Below are 25974 nucleotides of genomic sequence, written 5' to 3'. Positions count from 1 at the left end.
AGCAGTCATATAATCCAACCTGGATGTAATCCTAAAGGATAAATTAATATCCTTTTCTAAAATATCTTCCTGGCATGCAAGCTCTTTCTGTGCATCAAAAAACTCCCTTATTTACATGGCCGGAAACACAGGACTCTGAAGAAGGAGCACCATGGAAGCACTTTGAAGATCGCGGACGTCAGAAAGCTATACTAAGTCAACCATTCATACTCACGGGGTATGGCTCTGTTGGAGTGATATTTACTGCTTGACAAAAAGCCAGTAAGTCTTAAAGAGATAAGTGAGATTCACAAATATATGACTTCTCTGTGGAAGGTAAAAGAAATCCAGTCGTTTAGTAAAAGCTATTGTGGTTTTAAAATCTATTCAATATAGCAATTGATGCAGTAGAAGGGGTTATAAATAAACAATAAATCATGCAATTATTACTGTTTGAATTTTGGCAAGATAATAAAAAGAGCAGGGGAATAATCAGGAAATAATAGAAAAGATCTGTGAGGCACCCCTGCAATTAGTGATAAACAGAACTTGGCTCAGAGTTGGAGCCCCAATATGGCTCTCATTAAAGCGCCTTGGGACCTGTTCCTGAGGCAGACCTCTGCTAGCTTGGGAGAGGTGAGGTAACCAAAATGTCAGTGCACACGCACACACGCATGCGCTCACATATCTGTACACACACACACACACACACACACACACACACACACCTACCTCTATACTCAGATAATCTTTTACTATAGAATTATAACTACCTGGGCTGAAGTAACAACCTTCTGCCCACTGAAGACCAATCCATGGCCTTCCAAAACTCTAATTGAGATGTTTCCGTTCCTCAGCTTTTTGACTCTTCCCTTTGTCATACCATAAACACACACACACGCACACGCACACGCACACGCACTTGCATGCACAGGCACCGTGCAATGGGTGCCTTCACTTCTTTTTCCTTCCCTCTCTCCTTTCACGTTCTTTTATTAATGGCACCTCTTAAAGAGATAAATGCTCCCACACAAGTGATACCACTTAAACAGATAAAGCGTCCACACTGGAGAGACACAGAGAGCATGAGAGAAAACCCTGTCTTATTAGGCTGGAAACAGACACACTATATTAATGCAAAAAATCAGCATATGGTTCTAATAGGCTTTCTTAAAATGATTTATCAGCTGTGATTAAGCCCTCAACCAGCATGTCTATCTTCATAAATAAAGCAAAAGTGCACCTTGCTCTCAAATGCATCTGCAGTATCTTATTACCCGGCCCTGCTCGGCACACTCCATTTACAATGCGGCTCTGGGGAGCCAGGAATTTGTGTGCTCAAAGAGCAGTCACAAAGTGTGTGCTCTAAAGAGACTGCCAAGATTTAGGACTCTTATCTCAGAGATAGTCTTACTAAAAATCCATTACAATGAAGGCTTATCCCCTCTCTCTGTGCTGCGGAGCTCGGCATTACTGAAATATGAACAGGTAATTAAAAGGATGTGCCTGACTTTACCATGAGCCCGGTGACACAGAATCACCAAACAGCTGTTGGGAAAGGCATTTGTCACGAAGGGCAGGTTACCTCTGCCAGGGGGTGTAGACGAGGAGGACCACTTTAAAAATCAGACTCAGTCTCTTTCTTCTTCTCTATGGAGAGGAATGACGACTGCAAATATTAGTCATCTGTGTCCAGCCTACATTCTCCAGCTGGCTAATATGTCAAAGAGTCTCAGTGGCAAACTTGAAAGAAAGGGGCTTCACAGACACCCTAGGCAGGGAACGGGGAATGAGGAAGTGAGGGCCATGACTTCGAAATGAAGGAGGGGGAACTCGGTACGAAGGTGTGAGTGTAGTAAGTCGTACACGGATGTTTGAAAATTGCACTGAGTCAAACATTTCATACGGGCCTGGCTCTGCTGGAGTGGTATTTACCGTCTGATAAAAAGCCAGCAAGTCCAGGAGGATGAGCTGAATGAATCACACAAAGCATTCAAGCAAAGTATTTTAGTGGCCGACTTCCTTTCAAGCCATTCCTAGGATATACACAAAGCTCCATTCATACTCCCTCTTCTAACTCCAGCCCACAGGCAAAGATCAGAGACACAAATGTCCCCTGCTCTGTACGAGCTTCTCAGGCATTTCTCTACACTTCCACATCAGTCTGACCAAAGCACTCGATACTCTTTTACAGCAACAAACCAGTTATTACATGATTTAGGCAGGTTTGCTGTGGCATGGTGAGGATTCCTCCAAAGGCAGTAGGTGTAGGAAGGGCAAAATGCAAAATCTCAGAAGAGAAAAGTACTTGGACTACTTCATCAGGGCTGTTAACAGATTGTTTTTCCTGTACAATACACCGGCCCCTTGTACTAGGAGTACAGCGCTGGGAGCTGTGTAGTCTGTGATTGTTGCAGTCAATTAGAAGAACAGCACTAATGAGGTCAAAGCAGCTCGTCTTGCCCGCAGTCACAGCCTGCACCCCTCGCCCCGGCCAGCTGTCTGGCAATATGGGCCTCCGGTCACAACGGGGTCCGTGCGTGGAAGGGCATGTGTGTTCGGATCCGTGCAAATCTATCACCGCTAATGGTAAGCCAACTCTAAGTTCACACCCAGCCGGTGGGCAAATCCGTTGTGCCATCTTCACAGTCAGAGGGCAGTGGGTGGCTGTACTTGGACATCACATGTCTGTCAAAACTGGTATTGAATTAGACATTGCAGGCAACTCTACGTAATGGTCAGAATAATGAGAAATTATCCACATAGCCCGGATTGTCCGCTTTGCCTCAAACGTGTACTCATGGATGTGTGCGTTATTATGACACAGATAAAGAAACAAATCTGGCAGAGATCTGGAACGAGGCGCTACGCCCCTCCTCCTGCGGTGCAGGCGCGACGCACTCGCAGGCAGCGACAGCACTGCTGTGTTATCTCTGCGGACGTGGACTTCTGTTCGGACTTCTGTTCCCAGGACCCCTTTTTGGACAATTCTTTTAGTCAACATCTGAATGAACATGTGAGGTGAGATGCGGGCGTGATATGTGAATCTAACACCACCTACCTAGGAATTAGCTTTATTTTCTGCACTCCAGATCTCAATAAATTTGAGCTATGTATGTTTATAACTCCGTGGTCGTTAAAAGGCCCAGTTAACCGGTGAGAAAATGAAGTCATGCCTGACTTTTAGTGAGGGGTGGAACGGAGTCCAGATTTCTTGCTCTCATCCTGAATCCAGACAGTGCTTTGCCCTCCTTCACAGCCCACTCTGGGTTGCTGCAAATCAGACCGGAAGTGTTAGGAGGCCATGTTCAGGTGGACCAGCGGCACAGAGATATATCACAGTGCGTATCACACTTTGACACGTCCCACCGAAAAAAGGGCTGCCAGAACGCTGGGCTGTCTGATTCCCTTCCAGCCACTTGGGGACCAACCAAGTGGGGCTGGAAGGGTGGGGCTCACACTCACTCCACATTCTAGAGCTCTGTGAATTCCAGGCTCACCCTGGAAAGGATAGCAATGCCTGGGCCAAGCGTGCCAACAAATCCAGCAATAGCCTCATGTTCATAAATCCTCTGGGAAACTTCCTAAGCTGTGTGCATAACAAATCATACCGAGAGAAGCCAGGAAGGGGCCAACTTCTTTGAGAGTGGCTGTTATTCAAAATGCCCAGCGCTGCATCATCTGTAGTCAATCAACCCGACATCCACCCAAAACACGACTGCTTTTCTTCTTTGGGGATATGACTGCTTGCAGAGCCCAAATAAGCCCCCACCCAAACATAAAGCCACAGAAAAAGGCCGCACCCAGCACCAGCTTAGGCGGGATTTGGTCAGCACTGTGATCAACTTTCAAAGTTTTCATGTAACAGATGGTGTGCTCTGCACGTAAGTCAGATCCTGGGGACGCCTGTGGCTGCAGCCACTCTACATCCAAAATGCAGGGTTCACTTAGCATCACTGAGAAGCCTGGGGAAGCCCCGACGGTGCCAGACGACGACGGGAAAGCTTGCAGGTGGGACTACTCCTCCTTCCAGGTCCAAAACTGTCCAATAAAACAGCTGCTCACATTCACCTCTAGGTCGAATGTCAAAATATCATCTACACACACAACAGTCTGATTTTGCCAACACTAGTGAGTTTTCTTAGAAAACAGGCGCTTCGAGGCGAAGCTGAGAGTAAAGTTCTTTTGGCATTCCATTTCTCTCTAGAGACGACTGGGAGAACTGGCCTTGTCACACAGAAGAGTCACAGGTGTGAACAGGCTAAAAAGAGTCTTGAATATCTCAGAAAGCAGAGAACAACAAAGGAAAGCCCAGCAATGATCTGGAGAAGACTGCAGCCGACAGATATCCCATCAAACCTGGGATGCAAGGACCATCCCAGCCAAATAATGAGCCAGCAGGGTGACATTGCACGGCTGACCTCGTCTCTATTCCAACCAGCTGGTAAGCCCCTCTGGTTCAGCAGAACAGCTAGTTCTCAAAAGTGTAGGAATGCGGTACAAGTAATTCAGAGGGGAATATCTACCATTTCATAAACTTTCCTAGGCCTTCGGGCTCCGGTGGTAGTTGGGTAAAGCACAAGGAAATTGTCCCTCGAGGGTTCTGATGCTAAAATCAGTAATTGCACCATGAGTCTGAGTTGACAGCCAATGTGCTGGAAATATGGATGGGAGGAATGTGAGGAATCCCAGTTCCTGGCCTCGGCCTTATCAATATGGAAATAACTTAACAACACACAAATGCTGAAGCCTGGTTCCCAGAGCAAATCACTCCCATATCTGCTCTTAACCGTACTTAATGTTCACCTGGATTTATGAGATGATAGCGGCAGAGGCTCTTGCAACTATTATATTATTTTCCTCTTCCCTTTCTACAACGTCAATTTTTTTCTCACATCACCGTGAGGGGCCGAGGTAAGTGATTCTTAGCTGCAGATGCTCACTACGTCGTCTACTATTTGGTCCAATTTTCCAAATGTGAGGGCTGTTTTCTGCCTAGAACGGAAGCTTCATCTTTTAGTCATTTTGTTTTAATCTGGCCCAGAAAACAGATCTGCTTCCCTGCTCGCCATTGGGAGCATTAATGCAGGGCCTCACGGAGGACAGGACCGCTTCCTCTGCAGATGCTGAGGCCTCCTGCGCTCAGGTACACACCCGCCTCTCCGTGCCTGCCTGGCACGCTGGAAGCCTGAATTACTCACAGCTGGACACTGATTCCTCCAGAGGAGAGCGTCCTTTCACTGTTGTGATTCCATCAGGGTTAAGACCTTGAAATCCCAGCATGGCTTGCCCGCCACAGGACAGGTAAGAAGTGATTTTAACAAGCTGAGAACTCAACTCAACCTAGAACAGGAAAACCACCCTGATGAGAAAGTCTCCTGCTGAGAAAAGCTGCCCTTTCCTTGGGCCTTAAAACCGAGCTTCAGAATTTAAATTTTAGTGAGGGTTCTCCTAGCCAAATAATTCAATTGAGCCAATTTTCAACTACGGTAAGGTCACCTGATGGGAAGGCTGGCCAAACAGGAGGTCCTCATAGCCTGAGCCTGTGCTCACTTGTAGTGCCTGGGGAATTTAAGGGCTCCACTGAGTTTTTGGTTATTCTGGGGTTCTTTTCTTTGTCTTTATTTAGGCCCCCTACCCCATCCCTGATTCGGTCCTTTTGAATGCCTTCCAGGTACAGAATGCTGTAGAATCGAGACTGTTTAAGTTTCCAAAACACTTCCTTTCAGACCTCACATCCCATACCAACCCCTTTATAACAATGATAATATTTGGAGGAACTTTTAACCACAAGTGACAGGCAAACAGCTTCGAAAAGAATTTTTTTGTACTTTTAACATTTCACTTCATTTTTATTTTTTTTAATGCGTTTGATTTTACAATAATATTTAATGTTAAGTATTTCTTTAAAGTTAGGCTACAGATCAAAAAAAACTTTCTTGGAATTTGCGGTCATTACCCAGTAGAAAGTGATGATGGTCTAGTCTAGACTTGAAGTGATAGAAATCAAAAATACAGGGAAGATACGGCTGGATCTTGCGAATGGGGTGAAGGGGGGAGGAAAGGCAAAGCTGCGGGAAGGCAAAGTGGCAAGTGGGTGAAATATGCCTCTGACAGAACCAGGGGAGTCAGACCCGGCAGTGAGTTTGTACTGAAAAGCTCTGAGTACAGTTTTGGGCAAGTTGAGTTAGGAACAGCAGTGGTGTGTTCAAGTAGGAATGTCTGGTAACAGCCGGAGGTTAGAGATGAATATTCAAGTTCAGGATGAGGGCTAGATGTATAGATAGAGGAATTGTCTGGGTGGAGTTGGTTGTTAAACTATGAGAATGTTTGAGTTTTCTGAAGAGAAGGTATAAACAAAATCCCGCTGAGAGTGGATACAGCCAAAAGACAAGGAGGCAGAGGCAGGACAGTCAGAGAGGCAGGAGAAAGCCAAACGTGGTCCTCCTAGTGAGTCAACTCTCTTTACGTCTATCAACTCTCTTTACGTCTCTCTTCGTAGTTTATTCCTCTGTCCTTAAAATGGGGAAAACAGTATTGGCATAACCACCTATAACTATTCCCTGTTAACTAAAGGAAAAAAAATCAAATGATCATTAATAACATGTTCAAAATGTCATATGTGGACCCAATATGTTTCATGAATAGATAAGTACTTTGTCGTTACCATACCAGTCACAACCGAGCAGGACATACTGGTGCAAGAAAATACGATTTTATTCGGCAATATTTCTAACACAAATAGAGATTCCCCAAATCTCTGCCCTGTTTCCGCTAGCAATCTTCATGTTACATTGTAAACAGGGTTAAATCCTCCCAACCTCTTCTTACTCCATAGCTTCAAGTGGAAGCATCAGTACCTTCTTATGAGAATACCCATCACAGCCCGGAATGAATGCAAAACCTTTCTAATGCAAACTTTAGTCTCTGAGAGCCTTGTGATCGGTTCTCAAAAAGATTTCAGGCAGAGAGAACTCTACCTTGCCAGAACAAATGCCATGTGATAGCAAATACAAATAAAAGCTATGACAAAAAACAAACTTAAAGGCTTAATACTCAACTCAGGGAACAATAAAACCTGCCACTCACAGGCTAAGAGACATTCATCTGCCATTACTGCCACCACCACCAACCCCCTTTTAATCTGGATTGTAACGCTGCCTGAAGACAGAGCCATGAACTGCCAAATGATTCAGCATTAGAAATTAAATCCTCAGCCTCAAGAGGTAGGATAGGTTTTCTTTAGTGTGAAAATTAGGTTGGGAGGACTCGTCCATGAAGGTCCGAATTATCCAAATATAGAAATTTTCCAAGGGAGGAGATGAACAAATGCTCTGGACCCCTCTCAGTCAGCATTCCTCCAAGCCATGGGCCTTCCCTCGTCATCCACGTCAAATACACCTGATAAATTGCTCCTCCACACCCAGGCAATGGCTTGCCCTCTAAAGGGCCTCCCCTAACTTCACTTTGCACACACACACCACACACACCACACTGCCTTTACACACACACAAACCTTTGTGCGTTTATTTTATTTCTTACTCGATTTTAAAATTGAGGCAGAGCTTCCGATCACTTTGTGATTCATCAACCTACATGGAAATGGGCACCAACTCTTACTAATCTGTTCAGACTGTATTCGTTAATCCAAAATCTCAGAGAACCAAAATGCCTGAAATAGCTTCCAGTTTATCCACTGGTACAGTCATTCCTGAGTGGGATGCAATGACGAAGTCAACTTCTCTTCCAGCATCAAATTCCACCTAATTTAAACCTAAAAGGAGAAAGCTCAAAGTGCTTGACATGTGTAGTACACAGAAATGGGAGGACCAAAAGAATCCTTATAATATAAGGGTTAGGATATCCAGTCGTTGGTGTGGGGAAAGATGCAGGTTGTGTCTTATAACATTGTCAATGGGTGTTTCCTTTGCAATCATGCTGATAAAAACAACAGCAACAACAACAACAAAATGAAAAGATCAAAAACAGTCTCATCTACTAGGATTTAGCAAACATGGTGACATTTTCAAAACCTGGATGAAATCAAGTTTATTTGATTATTTTATTATTTTTCAGAATATTATTTTTTCTCCAGACTTCTGGGGGAAGGGAGGGATTGTTTAACGCAAATATCATAAAAGCAACATGTTAACATAACAGGAAACATGCAGCGGTTGCAAGTTTGCTCAATTCAGTATCTTTTCTTTTCTATCAGGTGCCACTCATACCTTCCCCAGGGAGCAGCCAGGCCAGCTAGTGGCTGATACAGCAAGACTGTAGGAAAGCAAAGCAAAGCGCCTCCCTCCCTGTATCCTCTCTCCCCAAATAACTGGCGGTGTCGGGTAACATGATTTCCAGGTACAGAATTTAATCAGATTGGGCTTTTCTGAGCTGAGGCTGACCTGGCCATGCCCCGTTCCATGACTCCTGTTGAGCTGGGATCTGAGATCTTAAGATTGTAGCTTGTCCCTAGTTCCCGTGTGTTAAACAGTCAACACCCCCTGGGAATAGACTGCACTTTTCATCATTTGGGTAGGAATTCTAGAGCATGGAAATGTCCTAATTTGCTATTGCTGCATCAGCATAATGAGTCAGATTTAGGTCCTCTGGGAGAATAACAACACTTAGCACTTATACACAGCACTTTTCATCTTCAGGGGCCTTCACCACATTAGGCTGTAATGTTATATTTCTCTCAGCCAGACAAAGGAGTTAATTTCTAGTCTTTTCAACTCCCATCCCTCTCTTCACATACACACACACACACACACACACACACAAGCACACACACACACACACAACTGTTATCGATGAGAAGCTCTCCTCTTCAAGCTTCTGGATGCATTAGTTGATATTTTTTTAAAAACTCAACCAAAGCTCAATTTACATTTTCAAGCTGTCTTTTAAAAATTTTTCTTTAATGCTTTCCCTCAATAGTTTAAACACAAAATCAGCATGTGCTACTTGCCACTAATTATATCCATTCAGCATTACTGTTTTAGGGTCTCATGTTTAATTTGGATTCTTCTCTTCACACTTTATGGTCTTCTGTGTCCCTTCTCTGGCCACTGGAGGAGAGTTGAATGCTCCTGCCTTGAGGATTCTTGGAGGACTCTGCCAAGTTCATGCTCGTATCCTCTTTTCTCTATTTCTACCCCTCTATTCATTCCTGACCCAGGTGATTCATTGAGTGTCACGATATTTAAAATACTGCCACTAATCTGCCATCACTTCCCAATGGATATCTCCTGACAGGTTACAATTTCCAGAATTACAGACCTTGAGTATCCGCCAATTCCAGTATTTCCATTTAATGTCAAGTGCCTTAAAACACAATTTCGATTTTCCTTCCTTAAATTGCTCTGCCATAGGCACCATTGTTCTAGTTACTTCGCCAAAAATCTGAGCGCTCATCCTGATTCCACTCTTTTCAATACATACCCCAGGGTTCAATCCATCATCAACAGTTTATCTTCATAGACTCCAACTTTAGAATATATCCAGAATCTAATCACCACCACTTTATCTCCAATTGACCATCGTGCCATCATCTAAATCCAGATCCTTCAATACCCACACCTAATCTGGCTCCAACCTCTGTTGATGCTCTCTAACTGTTCACTTTTCAACCTGCAGCTACATGATATTTTCAATACATAAGTCAGATCCTATGACTCTCTGCTCAAAATTGTCCTTTGAAAATGAGTCTGTATGCATGTTGTGTCTGTTTATTTTCCATTGTGCTTCAGGAGGGGAGCCGAAGACTTCAGGCCTTCCTGGGTCTGCCCTCCCACGCCAATTCTTTAGCGTCATTACACACTCGCCCTCCTGTCAAACTGTCCTCTTTGCGGATCCTCCAACCCGCTGACCATCCTCTAACCTCTGGGCTTTGTATGTATTTCTCTCTCCCCTCGAAACACTCTTCTCTCATATCTGGTCCTGGCCTCTCCTCCTGCAGTTCTCTGCTGCATGTCCACTTAACAGCCACTTACCAGCCCCACTTACCACCCCCAGCTCTACCTGTGCCCCTTCCCTGCTATATTTTTCTCCACAGCACTTAGCACCTTATACATTTATACATTTTATTTTAACTTCTTGTTTGTCTTGACCACTAGAATTAAGTTACATGAAGGCAGGGTTGCTTTATCTTCTTTTTCTTCCAGCTTCAATTAGTAGTATAGTCACCAATGCCTTGGACAGTACATGGGAGACACTCAAAAATATTTTTCGAATGAATAAATAATAAACGGAAGTTTCTCATCTGTTTTAGGACATGAACTAGCCTGACTTCTAAGCCATGGGCAAGCTTAAATTTGTGATGCCTGCTTGTGATGAATGCTTTTCCAAGGGAAAAAGAAATCTCTTATTAAAGAGTTTTGAGGCTATGAGATCACACTAACATGGAAGACTGAAGCAACTATGCAATGTGTTGTCTACTATTTATGATATGGCTGTAGATATTGCAGTTTCTTCCAGTGTCCAGAACTTGCCTCTAGCCTGTTCTCATTCTATGCACACATTAGGATGCTTCTGGAAATGATGTCAGGATTAGAGACAGTCTATAGAACACAATTTTCCCCAATAAACAGCTACACGTGCTAAGCAAGAATCAATTGTCTATTTGCTCTTTAATAGAATTTTCTAGACCAAACTACAGCTAGAAATTTAAAGGTGGGTGAGAGGACCAGCCCAATCTTCCCAATACTTTTGTATAAAGTACTTAGAAAGTTCTAGCAAGAACTTTTCTTAAACTAATTCTCCAGATATATTACTCCATCTTCTGCTTTACTAAACCTTGCTGAAGAAGCTTTATTAAAAAACAAAGAGGGAAAAAATCAGAAGAGAGTTAGAGACACAGAATTAAAAAAGAAATAATTATCTGAATGTGGAGCAAAAGCGAAGCAGGAGAAGATAGCACTCAATGATAACAAGGTATACGTTGAATAAAGACCTATAGTCCTACTTTTTAAGCAGAAAACAAATAAATGAAGAAAGAGCTGGGGTTGGCAGTGTCCAGAGATGTTGGTGGCTGGAGAAATGTGGTCCAAAGGATGGGTAAAAATATATTGGCAGATTGGAGAACATTTCCTACTCATTTCCCACTCTGTGTCTTCCAAAGAAATGCTAGAACAGAAGCCACCGACACAGCCCATTTGGCTACTGGATGAGTCGCCATGCATTGGGACTCAAGAAGATGCTAGAACAGAAGCCACTGACACAGCCCATTTGGCTACTGGATGAGTCGCCATGCATTGGGACTCAAGAAGATGCCTGCCTGAGGAGCCACGGGCACCCAAGGCTGGATTTGGCTCCTCTGGTTTGAACCAGGCAAGGGAAGAGGCTACCTTAACAGCCTCAGTGCTATACAGCTTCCCGTGTGTGCAAGTGAAGCTGGGGCACGAGACGGTGGTCTGCTGAGAGGCCTGCCCGAAACCATGGGAGACACTGGCTGCAGAATCCCCACTGCCATGTACCCATCAAGAAATCATTACATGGCTAAGAGCAACATTTAAAAGAGAGAAAATACTTATCTTTTTCTACGACTACAATCGTCTTCTTTTTCAACTTTGCTTGCCTATCTTCATTTTTAAAGTTTAATTATTTAATATTCTTTCTCAACTCACAAGGAATCAAAAGCAACTTACAAAACCTACATACCATACAAATGTTTCTTAAATTAAAAAATCAGGACCAGATTAAATATAAAATTGAACTGGAAGTCTAGTCTGGGGGAAGAAGTATAATACCCTTATCACAGTGTTCTAAAAAGTTCTCAAAGTTAAACAATAAATTTGACTTCATGTTAACCGAGCAGTCAAAGCAAAAAAGAGAAACAGAATCAGTTACATGATTCTCGTGTCCATGAGGAGAAAATATTTCAGTTCCTCAGGGGAAGCAAACTATTTCCTGGAATTCAAATCTACAAGAATTTCCTCCCACGGGACATCATATAGGAAATCGTGAGCACTACGTAATGGAGACCGCCTAAAATGACACCCTTGTCATGAGCTTCCAAAAGCTGTCCTTGGTAAATGTCTTTAGGAAAATCAAAGACACACACTTCAGTTAGAACCATTCTATCAGAAATATGAACCAAGTAAACACCTTTCATGTAGTTCATTTTAACCTAAGAGGCCCACCTTGACTATCTCAAGGAATGAATGAATTTAGTCCCTTAGTCATATGCCGTACCTACCAAGAAAGCTAAATTTATTACTCTACCAAAGGAAATTTACTAGTCTTTTTGGTTTTTGGTTCTTCTTCTCCCTTGCTATTTTCATGTGTGTGTGTGTGTGTGTGTGTGTGTGTGTTTTTAAATCTATTTCTATTGCCATGAAATATAAAATGTACACCTTTTATTTTTGAGTTAATTTTTTAAGTGCTCAAAACAGTATCTGACAAGTGTTAAATAAATATTTGTTTAAAAAAAGAGAAAAAAGCCCTTCATATCACTGAGGTGGTGGGTATGAGAACATTAAATATGAATGACATATTGAATTTATTATAAATAAATAAAATGAGTTGATGAAGATTTTATATCCCTCTTGTAACCTTCATTTATTTTCATGATTTTTCCTAAAGCATTACAGACTGAATATAAGCCCTTGACTATTTTAATGTGAGAAAGTGACATGAAAAACCTGGCAGAGGAGGATTATTAAAATTTCGCATAGAGGAGTATTCAAAGGTTTTGAAACACTTAGAGAAATATCAGAGCCTTTTAAAATTTTTCTCCAGATGGAACAGCTGGAACTTCAGAATCCATTACAACTTCACTGGTCCTTCGTCTCAACCAACTTTCACATTTTAAGACTCTGTTCATAGAATGTGTCTAATTTGTTGTTTAGTACAGTTTGGGCATTCAATAATGATCTCTAAAAAAAACAATGAAAAAAATACTAAAAGGCTTCATTATCACATTTACTTATGACTTCATTTCCTTTCCTTAATCTTGTAAAGTGATTTGAAAATGCCAGCACAACATTATAATAAAACTGAATGTATTCTGGAGGGATTCATAAAATGGATTTTCTACATTTGTAAGAACAAATAATCTATACTTATAGTTAACCTATTTGTCTCAACAGCAACAGATGTTCAATAATGTGAGTAGGAAGCAATCGTCAACCCAATAGAGATCTACTGGGAAGATTGTGGAAATGAGAGTTACAACCTAGGCCAAAATCGAAGAAATCCCTTCTTCTACTGCTATGATTTTTCACTGGTTGTATCTTTGACTCTTGTCTTCTGCACTCACCACCATCTAAGGCTATTAAATATTTAGCAAAGTAAAACAACTAGTTTTGAACAAAAAATGTTTGTGAGTTTATCTGAATCAGCTTCAAGAATCAGGTAATGTTTTTTGTTTGCTTGGTTTTTTTGTTTGTTTGTTTGTTTGTTTTGCTTGAATTTTACATTTCAGATTTCAGCTTTTCTCATGATTTTTCCAGTTTTGGATTCTACCACAGTCAGGGATTTATCAACTTTTTAAAGCATTAGACAAACACCTGCAAATGGCTAAAATACTGTTTAAAGGCCAGGTCACATCGGCACAACCTGCAGTGCCACCAGCTCTCCAGGAAGAAGTTTCCAGCAGGTGTCAGAGTAGGTAAGGGTCTAGGCATCCGTCGGAGCAAACCTACCCGCTTGCTGCTCTCCTCCTCCTGGGCCTTCCGGAACTCGTGCTCGAGGGAGCAGTCCAGCTCGCTGAAGAGCCCCACTTCCTCGCAGTTCTTCAGGAACCTTGTTGGGGTCGGAGTCTGATCTGAAAATAGAGACCGGGTGATCATGCGTGAATTCTAAGATGCTGATTGGACATCCACAATCTTCTAGCCCTAGAATATGGAAGAAAATAAAACCATAAATCCCAAAGGAGGAACACGGTGTGTAGTAGGCTACAGCAGATGAGGGCTTTCCAATCCTCCCTCGGGATGACTTCAGGAGACCCTGCTCTTGACTTTTGGGATCCGTATCTCTTGAATAACACTGCAATGTGTGGAAGGACTTTTATCCTAACTGGAAAAAAAATGATTTAGCTAAAATCAGGCCAAAAAATCTGCTGAGCCCATGTTAAGTCTGATTTCAAGGGGCTTGGAGCAAAAAAGATTTCATAAATTTTTATATCATACAAAGAGAAACAAACAAGCATATTAATTCCTTTTTGTTAGCAGAGAAAGAACATTCAGCAATTCTATCTCTCATTTTGAGAGTCATAGTTTCCAGGTCAAACACATTTAGCTTCTGCCCATTAAAAACATAATTATTAATTTTAGTTTCCTTTGCTATAGCTAACAGAGTGTTCTGAAAATACTCTTTAAAGGGAATAGAATTTCTTTCATATTTTGACTGTCTAGAGAGCTTACTACTGAGAAAACCAGAGGATCTGAAGCCACCGTTTACAGCTTAATATTTATGCAGTTACAAAATATTTTCACACACATTCTCTAGAATCTAGATCTCACAGGATGCTATAAGGTAAATAGGGAGAATTACACCTTCATAATCGTTTAGGACAGTCATCTTCCTTAGTTAAGGTGTACTTGAGTTGATATGAATAAAACTATGTAAACTGCCCTTTCTCAGAAACAGTAAGATATAAGAACCAGAAAGGACCATGGAGGGAAGACTGGCCATGCCAATTCTTTTGCAAATGAGGAAAATGAAGCCTTGATTGATAAAGGGTCTTGTTCAAGGTCTCCCAGGTACAGGTGGCAACACCAGGATTATAACCAAGGGCTCGGTGCTATTTTCACTATGTACCTATATAACTCCTACCCAAGCCTACGGCAGCTCCTACTAGATTCAATACAGCACTTATCTGGCTTGACCTACCCTCAGTCTCCAAATCTCTTTCTGCAGTTTTCTAAGACACCACCCGCAGCCACCTGAAGAGTACCCTTAAGTTAAAACAAATTTTCCATTTCTGCACTCCTTTTACAAATTCCTATATGACAAGCAACTAGAATCATATTTACTTTTCTAAACCAAAGAGAGAACACTTAATCCCAGTAAGTTATCCATTGAGATTCAAAGAAATAGCCTACTATTCACGAAGCCAAAAATAGCTTGATATGCCATTTAATCAGTGCTGCCAAGGCGATGTCTCCCGATTCCCTATGGGCAAGGGGATTTCCCATATCTTAAGTAACCAAACGATTGACCCGGATTCCAGTGCAGCAAAATCCCCAACTGCATTCTCCCCCATTCTTAGCCCCATCTCCAAGATGCTGAGCTCTCTTTGCAGTGCACAGAGAGCCTACCACAGGTGGTCATAAATTTTATCTTTTACAGATAAAAGATATGCAAAGGATTGGGTCTAATGGAAAACGGGTTTATTCGCACATTAATTAATTTACTAAAATGCACACATATACACCTATGTATCCAATATATACATATAACAGTTATGTGCTGTGTACTAATAAAATATAAAATTAGCATTTATGAAGCATTTTGCAGTTTACAGACATTTCATCCACATTATCTAGAATCTAAATCTCACAAGATCCTACAAAGTAAGGTGCATATTATTTTAGAAATGGAGACATAAGTTAAAGGCCTTGCACAAAGTCATACAATTTGTAACTACCTTATCTTTACTAATTCTTCTCTCAGTTACAGACATAATTCTTTCTCAGTGTAAATCCTGTGCTTTGCCCAGATTCTCCTCCCAGCTCCAAAGGACTCGTTGTATGTGTAAAAGGCAATGTTGACAACCCAGAAACCCAGATTTAAAATCACACGATTGGGGAAAATCATCTACATTCTCTAAACCTCATATTCCGCATCTTTCAAATGAAGTCCCAAAGTTACATGATTCTTTGAATCCTAACATCACCTCTATAGTGCTTCAATAGACACTGTCGGTAGGTCAAAAAACAAAACAAAACAAAAAAAAACACGACCATTTAAAGAACAGCTAAATGGGGGACATCACTAACAGCTGTTTAGATACTAAAAATTAGGCCAGAGGTAAGGGCTAGATATATAAAGGAGTTTTCTGAACAGAAGGTGTAAACAGACAAGACCTGAGAGTGCAAAATAAAGGATATGTGTGTGTATGTGTGTGCATGCGTGTGCACGTGCGTATACATATTCTTCCATTTATTTGCTACTTATTCCATGCCAAGCATTGTGATAAGTGCTTTGTATGTACCATCTCATTAATTTTTACACCAACCACATTAGGTAAAAATTATTTTCTCCATTGTATTTATGAGGAAAATGAAATTCACCCCAGTCCCATTTAGAAATTTAGTCAGATAATTGTACCGGTAATAGACAATCCTAACAATCTTGATTATTTTGAAATATCTTGAAATCATTTAATCCCTCACAGAGTAGAACTGCATTACAGTCCTACAGGCTCTCTATTACCTTGCAGGAACATTCTTGTGATTACAAAACCTGAGAAAACATCACATAACAGAACTGAAATGTTAGGTCACTTGTCATCAGTAGGAATTTAGTTTTCCAGGTTTTAACTTTGCTTTTATTACTCTATGCTTCTTGGAGATTTATAAGTTGAGGGCCATGATTCCAGGTAGATAGAATAATCATCCTAGAGGCTCCATAAAACTAAACTCTGAGACAAGTTCATGAGATGGTCCATGAAATAGATTTCAGGCTAGCGTTTCGGAGCCAAGCCTCAAGCAAAGTTGAGAGATGTTTTATGTCTCCTCTAAAGCAAACTTATTCCCAAATACCGGCACACGGCCACCTGCACCGGCAAAGGAGGTTGAAAGGGCATGGCACAGGGACGGTAATGTCACTGTCCATCACCATGGGCCTCTCTACAGCAGCAAGGACCAAAGCTAGGAAAAAGAGGAGCCATGGGCCACAAACAGAGTTGGATCCTTGCCATCCCTAGAGCAGAAGACTCAGACGAAGGCCCCAGAGTTGTTACCAAATGTGACTTTCTTTGCTGTATGATATAGTGAGTGAAAAACAAAACAGATATCTCTATTCACATTTGGAATAGATAAGGCATACTGTTCCTAATTTTTTATTCATTTTCTTCTTGTGAATGAGCTATTCTTTCCAGTTACAACAGGAACCAGACAATGGAGCTTAACTTTTGTTTTAACATTTATTAGAATTAATACAGGGTCTCCAGTTGTCTTTGATCCCACATGGTACCAGTTCCAAGTAAGCCAGGAAATGTGCAAATCTTCAAAAAGGGAACAGCTAAATCTATCAGCAGCTTAAATAAAAGAGGCAGAGGTTCTTAGCCACATGAATGTCTTGTCAAATAACTATTCCAGCTGAAATTAGACCTGAAATGAGTGGGTAATGTCCAGGGCCATAAATTAAAATTCTTGTAAACCACACCCTATTTAGAACTAAGAGCATACAACCAGTTAGCTACGGCAGCAGCTTTTTCTATATCTTGAGTGATAGGGGCCAGTGCTCTATTTGTGGATAATATCTAAAGTTCGTTCCGTAGTAATAGGCCACACTCTGAGGACTTACAGGAACTGGTCCCTGAGTTCTTACCGGGAACTCAGAGCTGAGATGATCATTCAAGGACTTCTGCTCACCTTTCTTTTAGAATTTCCACTTCAGTGATGCCCATCTGAATGAGAGAAGGGGATAATCCCAAATCTCAAACAAAACTAGAAGTTAATAACTTTTGAGTTTGCACTTGACCCAAGGTGAAAGTATTTTGTTGTTATTACCTTTGTAAATCTGAATTGGCGCTACATAAGGACCTGCATGTTACCTTCTCGCGGAGTTTGCATATAGCGCACCATGTTCTCAAGAGACCCAGACACCTAGGGCCAGTGCGATTGAGAATTCTTACCACTTCTAGAAGTTTCACGCATCCTTGGGGATCTCTTTACCCATCGGACAAAAGAGATGGCACCGAAAGGAATTTTAAAAATCCTTTGTAAAGTCTGTCATATTTCAATATCTGGTTCCGTTCCTGGAATGGTGACTCTGTTGGGAAATGGGAGCATCCTTTCATAGCATTGCTGCCTCCGTAGAGAGCTAGGGAGAGGATACTTGCCATGCAGAGACGCTACTTGTACATCTACCCAAAAGAGTGGCAGAAACTTAGCATTATGATTGAGGAATTCACCCATCGGTTATACAGTAGGAAATCCGACACTACATTACATTTGAGGACAAGTATACAGCTAGAACTAATAGAAAAAAAAGTAACTTGCTAAGTTCTTCCAATCAGTCCATAGTCTGCCTAACATCAAGTGCTTCAGCATCAGCGAGTATGATTATTCCAAAGTCTAAATGACAAGCACAAAGCTAAAGCCTGAAACCTGATTCCTCTTTTAAAAAGTGTTTAGTCTGCTCAAATTTAATAATAGGTTGCTACCTTATTCGGTTTCAGAGCTGCATTTGAGTTATATGTTTGTCCATGTTTCATTTTCCTCGATGATAAAAAAAGGCAGAGCAACAAGTCACCAATTAAAAACAAAGAACAAGGAAAGAAAAGCAGAGTTCTCATCGTATACCAGAGGAGAAGAATGTGAACTTCCTAAGTAAAATTTTCTGTCCTATTGGTCTGATATTCTTAACTATGGTATTACTAAAGGAATACATAAAGTCATTTTACATCATTTCATATTAAATTGATGGTGGCTAGTAATACTATAAAAAGCCTCACTAATTCAGACCAGTTATAAAAAAGATCAGTTTGAATTAGTGACCATTCTAATTATAGGGTATTTTTTAAAAGGCAATGCATTTTTATTATTTGCATGACTCAATTGCAGCCAACAAAATGTGGCTTAATGGAATTCCCAAGAGAGCCCTCAAATCAATAGAGTAAAGAATTGGAATTAACATATCTATTTTAGTAAGAGCTAGGATTCTCAGAAAAAGCATTTTTCTTACATTTTACATTCTTTTTATAGTGATATTTATCCTATGAATTTTTTAGCAAATGCTTTCTTTAAAATATTCTTACTTAGTCCCTATCTGAATTTTAATAAAGTCCTAATTAAGACAGTTTACATTAAGTGAATTTGAAAATACATACTCCTTTATAAGAGCAATAATTAGTAACAAATGACAGAATTCCATAGAATTCTAGACAGGCTTCTTTGCAATAAATGTGCCTTTTAGTAAATAGAAATATGCTATAGAAGCCATAGGGTCTTCTCAGAAACAGTGACATTTCTATTTCCCCACATCTGTCCCAAGATGCAGTGCTACCACGGGACAAACCAAGGCAACTCTGGTTTTAAACAACAGCTGTGAGATGCTTAAAAACTGACCATGGCTGGGGTGATCTAGGTCAGTGAGAGACGAGACACATTCTCACACTCTCAAATTGTTTGCTCGAGTCCACATACTGTCAAAGTAGAGAGATGGTGGACTAGATACCCTTAGAGTCAACTAGAAAAGGCTCTGACAAGGGCCTCACTTAGGACGCATGGCACCAGAAGACATGGATTTAGATTTAAATTAAATAAGTATGTATTCTACATCTATTCACTGTCAGCCAGGACCTACCCAAGTGTTCCAACAGCAATCAAGCCATAATTTTAATTCTCTTTAAAAGAGCTGAGCTGGTAAAAAAGTTGTTAACACTGTGAGATCATGTCTCTACTGGCCAAGGGAACTAAGGGATCCCAGGTGATTTTCTTATCAAAATCTGCCCTGAATAGTGGAAGCTAAAGCTTAACGTTCCCATTAGTCACTGATTGCCTGAGCTCTCCTAAACTCTGTCAAAAGGGACAGGTTTCCAGATGGAAACAGACTGGAAGCCAGTTTTTCATACATGAGAGAAGACTGCAGATCAAGACCACTGAGGTATTCAGGTGAATTATTTAAAATTCTATTTTGCTTGACCAGCTAAAAACATGAATGAGAAGTTAACAATTCCTATAAATACCAATAGCCGTTTGTCACAATGGACAAGAAAATCTAATTTAAAAACACAGTTTTTGTTCCTCTAAATCTAATGTGTTAGTATAATCTTCCTCTAAAACTTTTGATTATTACTTCTATTTGATGAATATTAAAGAAAAAGGAATTTATAGATTTATATCCAAACATAAATCTAAGACCAAAACATGTTCATAGCATGTATAGCTCATCAAATCTAGGTGTACAGTAAGACAATTATAGTCAGATAGGGACTTTGGATAAACTGTTTGTCCTCAATTTTGTTTCCTCATGTGAAAAAAGTAACCAGGATTAAATGACAACGTATATAAAGGAGGAGGCACAATTACAGGCATCAGATAAGGCAATAAACGGAAGCTATTGTTATTATTATGCTGCCCTCCGATGCAAACCATCTCCACCACCTTCTGTTCATAAAAATCGGAATAATATACATAGTGGGAAGTTGCTCTGCACTTTCACCATCAATAGAAGAGGGAGGGGCCGTGTGTGTGTGTGTGTGTGTGTGTGTGTATGTGTGTGTTTGCACACACACGCATGATTTATTTACTTACTCAGTTGGGTTTTTTTATAACCCAATTCATTCCGAAAAAAATTTGGAGTGAGGTACTCTAGCTTCCCCCTCAAAATTCCCATAGATTCTTAAGTATTTGTAGAAAAGAGCCATGAACAATGGATTTTGATTCCGAGCCTATCTCGTTGATGATGACCATTCTCTTGGAGACAAATGTTCTACTTCACTGAATAATATTTTTCCTTTCTCCGTGGTGAGAATTTGGTTTAGAGCCTAGAACTAGAGATAGGTCCTAGTTCCAGACCTAATCCAGGGACACAATTGGGCTCTGAAGGGCCATGTTGTCATTTGTGTTAGATGCTCTGTATCATATGGTGATAAGGAAGATGGAATGAGGAAGCCAGTCTCTATTGCATCTCTTCTGTGTGTCAGCTCAAGATACAGTCAGCAGCACTACACCTGGTTTTGTGGTTTTACCCTCTGGTCTCACCAAATCGACATCTCAGGTGGGAAGCCTGAGAAAGAGGTACATGAAACCAGGCCTTTAAATGCCTAGTAATCCCACTAGGAAGCAAAATCTATCACTTTCTAGGTTGATTATTTCCACGATTCTCTGCCAGCACATCTCTCTCTCTCTCTCTCTCTCTCTCTCTCTCTCACACACACACACACACACACACAGCTTTCATTTAGAATAAAATTTGTTTGTTCATCTATAAATAAAGTTGCCCTTTGGTTCCCATTCTGCTTTTTTTCTGTACAAAACTTGGGAACCTTGTAAATAAGTGGGTTGGAGATTTCGGACAGGAAGGGATTTGGGGATTTCTGGATGCCTAACCTTAATGCCATTAAAATAAATCCAGACATCTTTCTCTTTATTTTTAATACTGAAATCTGATCATATTTTCAAACCAAACAGATTGTGTCACATAATAGCTGGTAATTGTGCAACCTCTGTGTGGAAGTGTACTGTCCACAGCAGCTTCCCATTCTGAACTTAGCATCTAAAAACCTCTGATATCACAACTTCTCTCAGATTCTTGTTAGTTTGAGGCTGTTGCTGCCAATAATTAGCAATGCCAGGTGGAAAATTATTGGGAAAAAAGTCACCTAATTTTCATTATGTCAAACTTGGAATAACAAAATAAGGGAAGAAATAAATATGAGGAAAAACAGCATGAATAATATATCTTCTATCAGAGAACAGCTGAAGGGAAAGACTCATGTCCATCATAAGATCAGGACTCTGGAAATGGGCCACGTGGATCAAATAAGAATAATAGGAGGACCAAGGTGGGGGGAGGCCACAGTTTTGGCCCTCGGAATCTAAAACTGCCACCCGCATTCATGTCTGTACTAGTACTGTCCCTTTAGAATGAGAGGTTTTTATGTTTACTGTCCATCCATAAGAGCAGACTCATCTTAATAAAACACCATGACTGTCACTTTTACTACCCAGTCTTGTGGCATGTCAGAGATCATTTTGAGTAAATTCTACTCGGCCTAAACAAAATGGACTTTATTCCAAAGCTAAGAAATTATTTCAGATTATTACAAATCTTTGGACATTGATCCTTGAAGAATATATCTGTGTCATCTTAATAACTTCCCTAACTTTAATATTTGCAATTAATAAAGGAGATTTTTTTAAAAGGCAAGTTAATGAAGTGATTTTCAAAAATGCAAGATATCCTGAAATTAGTAGTGAACATACCTACCATCATTTATCTTCTTAAAATATATCAAAATCCATTTTATCTGAAATAAAATTTTGTGTAATTGAATATTGCTTTAAAAAAAATGGCCCAGGAAGGACTTGAAGATTTTTGCCCTGATGATGCTTACTGATTTAAGATTTGGTTCATACTCTTTTTATTAGTAGTATATTTTGAACTGAATAAAATCATCTTCATGATAAGCCACAACATAGGCTTAAAGTACTTTATTAAATAAAATTTTAATGAACCTATTTTTAATAGATTCTGAAGCTTTTGATAAATTGAAATCTAAATAAATCAAGATACAGACAAGTGAAAACTTTGGTCATATTTGCAATCATAATCTAATATGCTAAAACTAAAATGAGATTTGAGGTAAACACATATTGAAGTCCTTCCTAGAAAAAACAAATAGAAAATCAGAAATACCCAATAGATAACTTGTTACAATTTAGTGTGGACAACATGGGCATACGAAATGTCACAGACCTCAGTCTTCTAAATGCAAAGTAATAGAGCTTGACTGGATGGCTCTGTGTTCTGCTCTAGCAAGAAAATTCTACGAGACTACAAACATGCAGAGCAAGTAGCAAGCTTAAAAATTTAGTACTTAATTTCATTGGGAATATGAAATGGCCTCATACCAGCTTCAACATAAAGCATGACAAAGCAAAAGAAAATATGCCAATGTATTATTCATGCCATTTTTCCTCATATTTATTTCTTCTCTTATTTTGTTATTCCAAGTTCGACATAATCAAAATTAGGTGACTTTTCTCCCAATAATTTTCCACCTGGCACTGCTAATTATTGGCAGCAACGGCCACAAACTAACAAGAACCTGATAAGAATAATTGAAAAGCTGCAAGAACTTAATCAAAAAAACTGTTTATAGGCATTATATAAAAGTGTTCACACACATCTTTAGCTTTTTTTTTTTCAAACCTTCAGATGGGGCCCTTTGTAGGGCCAGACTAGCAATGTGCCTGTAAGATTCCACATGGTACTTACCACGACAGTAGTAATATCTCCACATAATTACCACTCCCTAATACTCACCTCCCACTCCCCTACCACCAGGCAGTCTATTTTAGGAATCTTATTTGGGAAAAATAAAGGAAGAATTTATGAATTTAAGTATTGGCAACTGCAGATCTACAGCCTTGCTACTTGCATATATAGGTTCATTGTCGACCTATGCGGTTATACCACAGGTGGTTCCATAGAACACAATCAATGATAAAAACAAAAGGATAGACTAGACCGTCCTTTGTAATCCTTCTAGGCTTTCATAATTCTTACAAATGTGAGTGTCTGCCTCTCTGTTTCTAGACTTAAGGAAAGACAAAACTATTTCTGAAGAGCCAGCTCATTCAATAAAAACAAACAGGCTGAGAGAGAGGTGGTAGGTGGGAAAGGAAGAGTCTGCCTTTGAACTTTGAGAGTCTTCCAAACCACAACGCTTCTTCACTATTAACAAGTCACTGGTGGATTGAATAAGCTGTGTGGACAGCTCTGTCACCAGGAGCATCCAATAGTGTATGTAAACTGGTGAAGCCTGACAATGCAGTGGCCAATGCAAGTCAGTGGGTTAGGGCCACAGGACCAAGGGCCTCATCTTTGCCCTGTTTGGTGAGCTTGGGAAGCTGCTACATCTCCCAGAGCCCCTCCTCCTCTATCAGTAAAATACGGGTTGTAATAATAATCCTTCCGACAAAATTCTTAGAGGATTTACTAATAATAGAGATAATAAAATACTTGTAAAATTTAAGTATCATAGAAATGCTAAACTACATGAGCCAGGCCTGCCAGGGCAGTCAGTGTCTCTTTGGATATTATTATAACATGTTCCTGGTGTACCATCTCTCACAATGCCAGGGCGACCACGGCTCGGGTGAAATATTTCCAGCTAAAGAAGGGTAATAGGAAATGCTTCAACTACCCTGCCAAGGTTTATGAAAAACACTTTCACTCACATTCTTTCATTGGATCTTCACGATAAACCTGTGAAATAGACTGGGAAGATAAAATTATTCCCATTTTATTGAAAAAGGAACTGAGGCCCAGAAGGGTTCATTAACTTGCTCAGGGTTGGATGGTAGAGGCAGCGCCCGGGCCAAAGTTCAAGTTTCCTCACCCCTAGCCCTACACTCTTTCTAATTTACTACACTGCTTCTCAAAATGGGAAGAAATAGCAATTAATTGATGGATTAATTATTATTATTACTTATTTCTGCTCATGCGTGCTGAGCACTTGCTGTGATTCCATGCGTTTCCTCATTTGACATCCCACTTCTTCCTGAGGGAACCTTCACTGCCCACCTCAGTCCAGAATGCGAGCGCCTTCTGCTAAAGTCACGTAGTGTTTTTCCTTACAATACTCATTTCACAATCAAATGCACTTTTACTGGTGTTTCATCGGGGTAAACCCGCCGTAAGTTGAAAAATATCCTAAGCAGAAAATGCATTTAATACACCTGACCTACCGCACATCATGGCTTCGCCTTGCCTACCACAGACGAGCTCAGAACACTTATGTTAGCCGCCGGTTGGGCCATTATCTTGAGTTTCCTCTCAGTCATTGCTTTCCTCTTCTTCTCACCAGAAGCAGGAGAGAAAGATGAGCATTTTGTAGACATAATGGGGTGTAGAAACACAAAACATAATAACCAAAAAACACTGACAACACAGTACACGGTGGAGCATCCGTCTTTTACCCTCGTGATCACGTGCCTGACTGGAGCTGCGGCTCGCTGCCACCGCCCAGCATCATGACAGAGTATCACGCTACATGTCACTAGCCCGAGAAAAGACCAAAATTCAAAATTTGAAGTACAGTTTCTACTGAATGCGTATCACTTCTGCACTAACATGAAATCAAAAAATCTAAGTCGAACCATTCTAACTCGGAAACCTCTCTATATAATGGACAGTCCTCTATTTTAGCCAAGTTTTCACGCACCCACTATATTGTGATGTCTTAGATCAGGGTCTCTGCACCTTCCATGGCACTCAGAACGGTGCAGTGTGCACTAAAGATGCTCAATTAACATCTGTTTCTTGAGTGATTACAGGTATGTGAGTTTAACAAATATGGAGCCACATTTCAGAATAATAAATATTTACATTCCAGAAAATGAGAAGTCACAGCTCTTTAATTATTTGAGTGAACACTACATTAGCTGATTACATTTTGGCTTATCAGTATGTCAGTCTCTGCTATACCTTAGAAATGCATATTTTCAAGGCATAGAATTTGCTAGTGGAAATTATCTTATCAAAAAAACCACAAGTATTTGTCCCTAATCTCGCAAAACCTCTTTGATGACTCCTTACCTGATAACAGATTGTCTGTTTTTATTGAGGGAAACTTCAAAGTCATTTCATGCTTGTGCCTATGAATCATCAGATGGTCCTCTGTTGGGAAGCGCTGTCAGACAAACAGGAAAAAAGGAAGAGGGGAGAGGAGCCATTCAGTTTTGTAATATAAATTTGCCATCATAGAGAGAAGATTTGTTTGGCATTACAAATGTGACAGGCAAAACCAAAAAACTAGCTCTGAAAAAGTATAAATGCATGAGGAAGTAAAATGACAAATCATTTTATGTAAGCAAATGTGCTGGGACGTTCCTTTGAATTACACCCAAATATATACATCATTGTTTCCATTATAGTTAATGAAGGCCTTAACCATGTTGCAGAAAAATCTGGCTTAATACTAAGACGTAGAAGATCTCTGCCTTCATCATTCTCTGACTCCCCACGCCTTTCCTTGGAATTCCTTTTAAAGGCCTTTTATTCTTAGACATAATAATAAAACACGGACTATAACCAATTGTAATGAGTCATCAGTAAACTAGACGTTTCCTTGGGAACTAGAGGTTTGCATCT

The 25974-nt window shown here is 40.3% G+C and overlaps 1 protein-coding gene across 3 annotated transcripts in view; it reads right to left on the bottom strand.

The window, feature by feature from the left end:
- CREB5 (cAMP responsive element binding protein 5) overlaps positions 1–25974 on the bottom strand; it is a 379921-nt gene that overhangs the window by 279088 nt on the left and 74859 nt on the right. For all 3 annotated transcript variants that reach the window (XM_039862624.1, XM_039862622.1, XM_039862623.1), the window contains exons 3-4: positions 25420–25513; positions 13623–13744 (exon numbers count right to left, since the gene is read on the bottom strand). In XM_039862624.1, the coding sequence (XP_039718558.1) occupies positions 13623–13744; positions 25420–25513 (216 nt within the window). The remainder of the gene's footprint in view (positions 1–13622; positions 13745–25419; positions 25514–25974) is intronic.

Source organism: Pteropus medius, unplaced genomic scaffold, assembly GCF_902729225.1.
Source record: "Pteropus medius unplaced genomic scaffold, Ma_sr-lr_union100, whole genome shotgun sequence".
NCBI lineage: Eukaryota > Metazoa > Chordata > Mammalia > Chiroptera > Pteropodidae > Pteropus > Pteropus medius.
Note: the sequence above shows the minus strand (reverse complement) of the source record. Positions and strands in the feature narration are given on the sequence as shown.